The sequence below is a fragment of the Sander vitreus genome, chromosome 15 (genome assembly GCF_031162955.1).
Source record: "Sander vitreus isolate 19-12246 chromosome 15, sanVit1, whole genome shotgun sequence".
Classification (NCBI taxonomy): Eukaryota; Metazoa; Chordata; class Actinopteri; order Perciformes; family Percidae; genus Sander; species Sander vitreus.
In genome coordinates, this window is record NC_135869.1 from 28,391,898 (window position 1) to 28,400,938 (window position 9,041).

Below are 9,041 nucleotides of genomic sequence, written 5' to 3' on the forward strand. Positions count from 1 at the left end.
GAAAGCGAGTTGGAAGTGTTTCCAGGCAAAATATTAATATACGAAAAGATGTATTTGTCATTTTGACACAAATACATTTTAATAAATGACATGTTGATGTTTGAAAGTCTCGAGGTTTTGATATAACTGTCATTTAAGAAATAATAAGTAATTATTGATTTTCTAATATTGCACCCGTCAATACAGAAGGAAATATTCTGGAGCCTATTTTGTCGTCAATACTGCTGACATTATCAGATCAGTATACATTTATGTTTAACATGAAGTATACTACTGCTTGAGTGCAGTACATTTGCACAACCCTCTCCCCATATGTCGAACAAGGGTGATCCAAATCACGTGACTTTTAGGGAAACATACATGTATTCAGACGAGGCTAGCAGCAGCAGCAGCAGCAGCACGCGTCAGACACCTTTCTGGTGTGCAAAGACAGAAAACGCCACGCAGCTGACACGCCACGCTACCGCCACGCAGCCAGTGTGCAGGAGGCCTGAGGCTTTGGGTGTATCTGGTCAGGACTGTGACAGAAACAACTCTTATCATGTGTTACATGTACCTATGTAGTCTATTATAGAGAATGATTGCACTCCAGAGCAAACGGCAAACGACCAGATAACGAGAACACTTGTTGGGATGTTCCCAGTTCCATGATTTTACATTTCTCTGCTTTAAGCCACAGGTTTGAATCTGTTTTTTTGAGAACCCCTTTTTCTTCCCTCTGGCAGCCCGTTCTGAGGACTGACCTACCTGAGCGTGACAGGAGCAGAGAAATCTAAAAATAATAATAATATTAATCAAAAAACCCAACAACTCAGTTTGATGCAATCCGACCACAATGAGTCATTCAACTGCCTCCTTTTTAAAGGCAGGAAAAAAATCCAAATAAATCTAATTTTGATATTTTTCCCCCCCCCTTCTCTGCCCTGTCTCACTCTTTAGGTGACTTTGTCTCAGACTGCTATGGCTACCACGAGTTTGCGACTTAGATCCTCCCCCAGTTTTACAAAAAAAGAGAAAATCCTGTAGAGAAGAGTAAAAAAAAAAATGCAGAAAATGGACAAATTTCTCAGTAGTGTTCCGGCAGCATCATGAACTCCCTTCACCACCAAGTCCGCAACCCTGGGAAATGAATAAAGTGACATCGACTCTTCCACTCTCTCGCCAATCCACTTCTCGTGTCCTGACCCCTCGGGGAGATGATCTGCTTCTGCATGCATGTAGCCATGAGTCACCTTCTGTGGATGTACCTGAACAGCTGGACGTCCGCAAACTCTGCAGGGCTGTTGCCTCCGTGTGTCGGACTGGGGACGGGGCTTTGTTTCTGTTTTTTTAATTGGATCATGATTAAGAAGTACACTATGAGTTCCTGCATTGTTTCAGTGCAATTTCATTGTTGTCTCAAATGGTAGTCATCTCTCCTTGACCCGCTAGCTGCCTGGTCCCTGAACACACCGTGAAAAAGCCCGGTCTCGGGAGACAACACAGGGGTCGTAAACGTCAAACAAACACTAGAGGCACAGGCTGGGCACCAAAATACACCAAACCACGTTCCAGCCAATCACTGACAAGATGGTTGGGGGAGGGGGTGGGGCTTAGTGACAGTTAAGGCAGGCAGCTAGCGGATCGAGGAGAGATGACTACCATTTGAGACATAAATGAAATCACGCTGAAACCCTGCAGGAACTCACAGTGCACTGTTTAAGTGAAGGTGTCTGGAAGCTGGATAATGTTTTTTGGATTGTCAAGACTGCAACAGCCTGGTTTGTCTCAACATGAATTGTTTTTACTCGTTTATATTTCACTTGAATACCTGTTCTGTCACTTCCAATCATGATTGAGCTGTTTGTTTTTGTTTTTTAATGTCTGTTTAGCTTTTTAAAAAATGGCCACGTTGTTAATGTAGAATCTGCTGTTTCTGTGTCATATTAGCAGCACTGTAAAGGCAAGTTCAGACCGGAGATTTGCGACGAGACGCAGTGGTTTTAGAACGCCGCAGGGAAAAGTAACCAGCTGGTGGAGTCTCCAGAGGCTGGTTTTAGACCGTAAGAGACGTCTCCTGTTTCAGCAGCCAATAGAAACTCAGCTGGTGGAGTCTCCAGAGGCTGGTTTTAGACCGTAAGAGACGTCTCCTGTTTCAGAAACTCAGCTGGTGGAGTCTCCAGAGGCTGGTTTTAGACCGTAAGAGACGTCTCCTGTTTCAGCAGCCAATAGAAACTCAGCTGGTGGAGTCTCCAGAGGCTGGTTTTAGACCGTAAGAGACGTCTCCTGTTTCAGCAGCCAATAGAGAAGTCAGCTGGTGGAGTCTCCAGAGGCTGGTTTTAGGACGTAAGAAACGTCTCCTGTTTCTACAGCCAATAGAGAAGTCAGCTGGTGGAGTCTCCAGAGGCTGGTTTTATAACGTAAGAGACGTCTCCTGTTTCAACAGCCAATAGAGAAGTCAGTTGGTGGAGTCTCCAGAGGCTGGTTTTAGACCGTAAGAGACGTCTCCTGTTTCAACAGCCAATAGAGAAGTCAGCTGGTGGAGTCTCCAGAGGCTGGTTTTAGACCGTAAGAGACGTCTCCTGTTTCAACAGCCAATAGAGAAGTCAGCTGGTGGAGTCTCCAGAGGCTGGTTTTACAACGTAAGAGACGTCTCCTGTTTCAACAGCCAATAGAGAAGTCAGCTGGTGGAGTCTCCAGAGGCTGGTTTTAGACCGTAAGAGACGTCTCCTGTTTCAACAGCCAATAGAGAAGTCAGCTGGTGGAGTCTCCAGAGGCTGGTTTTACAACGTAAGAGACGTCTCCTGTTTCAACAGCCAATAGAGAAGTCAGCTGGTGGAGTCTCCAGAGGCTGGTTTTAGGACGTAAGAGACGTCTCCTGTTTCAACAGGTGATAGAGAAGTCAGCTGGTGGAGTCTCCAGAGGCTGGTTTTAGACCGTAAGAGACGTCTCCTGTTTCAGAAACTCAGCTGGTGGAGTCTCCAGAGGCTGGTTTTAGACCGTAAGAGACGTCTCCTGTTACAACAGGTGATAGAGAAGTCAGCTGGTGGAGTCTCCAGAGGCTGGTTTTAGGACGTAAGAGACGTCTCCTGTTTCTACAGGTGATAGAGAAGTCAGCTACAAACTATAGAAACGAAACGGACGTAAAAAGATCCCCCTTTCTCTGTAGTCTAGCGTTAGCTAGCTACCGTAAATGTAGCCTACTTTTAAAATGCCATATCTTCCCTCTGAGCTCACCAAAACGGACGTAGACGCCTATTAACCGTTCACTACACGTGATCGCTAGTAAACAGCTACAACTGAATTATTTAGTTTCACTATAATAACATCTATAAGTAACACAATGACTCTGACTATTATGGTCATGGTACATCACTGTAGCAAGTAACTCACTATCCTCATTCATATTTTAAGACACTAGAAATGATATTGGGCTACAAAAAAGCCTGCAAGTCGGAAGTTAGAACCGAAGTACAAAGAGTTGTTGCTATGGAGATTATACACTGTCTCGTAGCCAGTCTTTGGTCTGAACTGGGCTTTAGGTCACAGCTACACTGAATGCATGACGGTCTTTTACTTCAACAGTGTTTGGTAGTTGCAGGATCCAATCTGTAAGTGTTGGGCATCGATGAACTGAACTAAGTTTGCACACACGGGCTATTACTGAATTAAGAAATCTGATGAATGTTTGGGACTTCTTGCTCCAGTTGTTTTTATGTTTGTTTTTTGTTTTTTTTTAAATAAATGTGACATCACCATTCACTTGTTACTCCAGGGTCTGAATTAATTTCTAAGTACACGACAGTAATCAGTCCTCCCAGAGTTTTTTTTGTGATTGTTTTGGGCTAAAATCCTTAATTATTCGGCACGTTTTCTTAAAAAAAATGTGATGGAATATGCGGGATATTTATGCAGTGTTATGCAATGGCGGGAACTTGCAGAAACTGTGATGTCATCGTGGTGTCATCGTGTCATCACGGGGTTTACAGCTTTTAGATGTTCACGTCCCGTAATAACGTCACGTAATGACGTCACTTCATAACGTTCTCATGGCAGCAGGGAAACGGCTGCTCCTGTGTGAAGTAAATGCAACATTTTTCATCTTTCTGCTAAGATATTTGGGACTTTTTGCAACGAAAATGCAGGATTATGACATCATGCAAGCCCCGCATATTTTGCGTGGAAATCTGCAATTTGTGCGGCGTATTTGAACAAATGCATAAATATGAAGACTCTGGCTGATTATGTATTGAACTATGCGATCATATAAATGTTTTTCTGGAGGGTCTGAGTAATGAGTTGCTGAAAGCAGCAGCAGCTGTTAAAATATATCAAGTTGCCCAATTTTAAGACCATGTGCCATGCTGTTATTTCCCAGATTACTACAACAATGGTGGCACAAATGGAGGAGCGGGGGCATCGAGCAGCCCGTCAGGTGGCCCTCCAGCCAGCACGGCGGCGGGATCGGCTCAGGGCTCCTATGGTTACTACCAGAACGATGCAGCCTACGCTGCCACTCCTGCTGCCAAAACCGCCAAAAAGAAACCCCCAATGCACAAGGGAGGGAAGGCCCCCTTTCCAGGTCCGCCGGGGGTGAACAGTGGATCTGCAGGGGGGTTCCAGTCCAGCAGCCCCCCAGGGCAGGGCTCCTATAACCAGTATGGCCAGGGCTATGGGCAGGGGAAGAAGAGTTTTAACCAGAACCCAGTGGGGACGGGTGGATATTCGTACAGCACTGCCTATCCAAGCCAGGTGACGGGAGGTGGTGGAGGGAGCCAAGAATACAGTTATGAAGGTGAGTCTGGGGGATTTTTTATGGAAGTTTTAACCCTTGTGTTGTCCTCCCGGCTAAAGGAATGGTAGCACTTTGTTTCAAAAAACTAGTGCTGTCAAACGATTAAAATATTTAAAGGTGCCCTGCCACACAAAACCGTTTTTACTTGCATTTTCTGAAATATGTGAGGTCCATATGAAAAACTGCTGCCTCCTCTGTCAGCTCTAGAAATCAGGCCAATTACAACAGCTGGTCAGTCTGACGTGGCGTTGCCTGAGCTCATTACTATTCATGAGCTCACCCATTTGCGCTGGGTAAAGGATGCTGATAGCCAGGCTCTCATTGGCTAGCTGTTAGCCAATCAGAGTCAAGCAGCTTAGCTCGTTGAATTTAATGAGAACTGGCACAAATCGAGCTGAGTCTTCTGCAGGCTTTCTATTCAACGATAGAATGGCTTGAAACATGGTCACCAAGGCATTATTTCTACAAAAAGTTTTTACGGAGTCCATGGTAGACCTTCAGACATTACCACAAAGTGATGAAATACGTGATGCAGGGCACCTTTAATCGTGATTAATCGCATTAATGTCATAGTTTAATCGCACATTATTTATTCTAAATGTCCCCAGATTTCTTTTCATCCCATTCTTAGCATTTTAATGCCTTAGTGGTCCCCTAATACTGTATCTGAAGTCTCTTTTATATAGACCTTAGTGGTCCCCTAAAACTGTATCTGAAGTCTCTTTTATATAGACCTTAGTGGTCCCCTAATACTGTATCTGAAGTCTCTTTATATAGACCTTAGTGGTCCCCTAATACTGTATCTGAAGTCTCTTTTATATAGACCTTAGTGGTCCCTAATACTGTATCTGAAGTCTCTTTTATATAGACCTTAGTGGTCCCCTAATACTGTATCTGAAGTCTCTTTTATATAGACCTTAGTGGTCCCCTAATACTGTATCTGAAGTCTCTTTTATATAGACCTTAGTGGTCCCCTAATACTGTATCTGAAGTCTCTTTTATATAGACCTTAGTGGTCCCCTAATACTGTATCTGAAGTCTCTTTTATATAGACCTTAGTGGTCTCCTAATACTGTATCTGAAGTCTCTTTTATATAGACCTTAGTGGTCCCCTAATACTGTATCTGAAGTCTCTTTCATGAGCCAGTCCCACAATGAGCTTTCCTTAGGACGTGCCATTTAGAGGTCCTCTAAATTAATGTTAAAAAAACCTCATAAAGTGACATTTTCTACCATGGGACCTTTAAAGGAGGGAGGTGTAAAAGCCAGGACAAGGACAACTGACGCTCGTCGAGTTATTATTCTATTACTAAAAGGGTAACACTTTACTTGAAGGTATCTACATAAGAGTGACATGACACTGTCATGAACACATGAACCCTGACTCTAACCCTTCTGCGTCAGCTCCACTCCGTAGCTACGGCATCGCTCCTACGGCGTCGTGACCCTGTCGGAGTTCTGCGTCGGGGTTACTTTGCATTTCATCGCCATAACGCTAGGGGGCGACACGTCTGAGGGTGTCTGCGAGGTGTCTGCCAGCCAGTTTGTTTATGTACAGTTTGTTATATATAATATTGCACAACGTGGTATCGCGATAACGATATTGAGTCGATATATCATGCACCCGTAGATGGAAGTTATTGATCCCTAGGGAAATTGTTGTCGCAGTAACATTTTCACTAACTATCCCTCACTTTTCCGGTAGGTTTCAACAGCCAGTCCAACTACAACTCCCAGGGAGGCGGCACGGGAGGAGGCAACCAGGGCTTTGGCACCAACCAATCTCAGTACCACAACCCAGTGGGCTACGGCAGGGGGGACAGCAGCATGAACTACCAGTACAGATAAACTCTCACCACTCCCTCTGTGAATCATCGGCACCCTGCGTCCGTGTCTCCAGCCTTCTCCAAAGAAAGTGATTGAAGGTTTACCTGTAGCGATGGCCAAATGAAGCTTCTGGAAGCATTTAATTGATTGTCTGAGCCCACTAGATGGCCCTTTTGTTAAACAAAAGGGTTGAAAGTACCCTGGAAATCCAGAGTTCTTGTGGGAGCACAATTGTAATTAGCTCAGCGAGTCACTCTGGCATTCAGTAATGATGCTCATTAACTATTCCCTTGTAGGCGAGCTGCACCAATCACATCGCTGTATCTGATATAGGCGGGCCAGAACCAAGCTGCACCAATCACATCAGTGATCTGATATAAGCAGGCCCGAGCCAAGCTGCACCAATCACATCGCTGTATCTGATATAGGCGGGCCAGAACCAAGCTGCACCAATCACATCAGTGATCTGATATAAGCAGGCCCGAGCCAAGCTGCACCAATCACATCAGTGATCTGATATAAGCAGGCCAGAGCCAAGCTGCACCAATCACATCAGTGATCTGAGATAGGCGGGCCAGAGCCAAGCTGCACCAATCACATCAGTGATCTGATATAAGCAGGCCAGAGCCAAGCTGCACCAATCACATCAGTGATCTGATATAAGCAGGCCCGAGCCAAGCTGCACCAATCACATCGGTGATCTGATATAAGCGGGCCAGAGCCAAGCTGCACCAATCACATCAGTGATCTGAGATAGGCGGGCCAGAGCCAAGCTGCACCAATCACATCGGTGATCTGATATGGGCGGGCCAGAGCCGAGCTGCACCAATCACATCGGTGATCTGAGATAGGCGGGCCAGAGGCGAGCTGCACCAATCACATCGGTGATCTGATATGGGCGGGCCAGAGGCGAGCTGCACCAATCACATCGGTGATCTGATATGGGCGGGCCAGAGGCGAGCTGCACCAATCACATCACTGATCTGATATAAGCGGGCCAGAGCCAAGCTGCACCAATCACATCAGTGATCTGAGATAGGCGGGCCAGAGCCAAGCTGCACCAATCACATCGGTGATCTGATATGGGCGGGCCAGAGGCGAGCTGCACCAATCACATCGGTGATCTGATATGGGCGGGCCACAGGCGAGCTAAACAGTTGACGACAGTCTAATCTACCAGTTAGCTCCGCTGGTAGCTAAGCGTATGGGGCTCTGGATACGTCAGCCTGTGTATTGTTGTGATTGGTCGTAGTGTTATCCAATTGCGTTGCAGTGAGATTTACAAATGCATGCTTGGCCCCGCCCCTGAGTTGGGCCAGTTTCATTACTCAATGCCAGACCCTTAATCTTTCAGATTTGGGTTTGGATTTCCAGGCCAAGTTGAAAGCACACTGACTCGCCATTCCTTGTGCGTTTTTCACGTTAAGTGTTTTAAAATGTGACGTTATTGCGTCAGTCACGCTGAATGAACGGTGTTGACGGTGAAACTCACGTCTCCGAAAATATATAAAATGCTTCACGAAGTTTCATTTGGCCATCGCTACTTACCTGTCTGTGCTCTCTTGCCTTTTTCAACGTTTGCTTCCTACGTGCTTTTGGGTTTATAAAGTCGCTTTTCCATCACGTGGTACCTACTCGACTCTACTCGCCTTTTTTGGTTTTCCATTACGATAAAAGTCCCTGGTACCTGCTAACAGGTACTTTATGTAGTACCACCTCAGTCGAGGTTCCCAGCGAGCTGAGGCGAGCCGAAAAGGTGACGTGAAAGCGACAGACGGGGGTGTCCTGAACAAACCCGCCAGTTTTAAACAGTTTATCCAGCTGTGTTTATTTCTGCTGCCTCCAGCTTCATCTGAAACTAAACGTGTCTTCTGGCAACAACAACACACCTTCCACGTTCTGTGTCGCGTTAGGTCACGGCAGTTTCCTGCGGCGCCGCTTGTTTTCCAGTTCTGCGGAGGCTCCAGGCAGAGCTTTCGCAGCCACGCACACACACGTGCAGCTGCCGACAGACGCACAGCACACAAGTATAAACATCAGGCCACTTACACAGGCTACGGAGAAAGCTCCTCGTGGAGCCTCCACAGAACTGGAAAACAAGCTCAAGTGGCCTGATGTTTATACTTGTGTGCTGGTGCGTGCGTCGAGCCGGCCACGTGTGTGTGTACGTGGCTACGGAGAAAGCTCTGCGTGGAGCCTCAACAGAACTGGAAAACAAGCTCAAATGGCCTGATGTTTATACTTGTGTGCTGGTGTTTGTGTCGAGCCGGCGTATAACGACCAGCCACGCTGAGGCGGTACTAACATCTGCAATGGAAAACGGACGCACAGTGTGGCGAGTAGAGGCGAGTCGAGCAGGTACCGTGTGATGGAAAAACGCCATAAGTAGCACATGTGGGCACGAAATGGGTCGGGACTTCATAAGAGTCAGAGCTGAGTT

At 46.2% G+C, this 9,041-nt stretch overlaps 1 protein-coding gene across 1 annotated transcript in view; it reads left to right on the forward strand.

The window, feature by feature from the left end:
• LOC144530750 (interleukin enhancer-binding factor 3 homolog) overlaps nucleotides 1-8,573 on the forward strand; it is a 37,721-nt gene extending 29,148 nt beyond the window's left edge. The window contains exons 14-16 of the mRNA XM_078270459.1: nucleotides 726-753; nucleotides 4,331-4,774; nucleotides 6,480-8,573. Of these exons, the coding sequence (XP_078126585.1) occupies nucleotides 726-753; nucleotides 4,331-4,774; nucleotides 6,480-6,622 (615 nt within the window). The 3' untranslated portion in view covers nucleotides 6,623-8,573. The remainder of the gene's footprint in view (nucleotides 1-725; nucleotides 754-4,330; nucleotides 4,775-6,479) is intronic.
• Nucleotides 8,574-9,041: the final 468 nt, after the last annotated feature.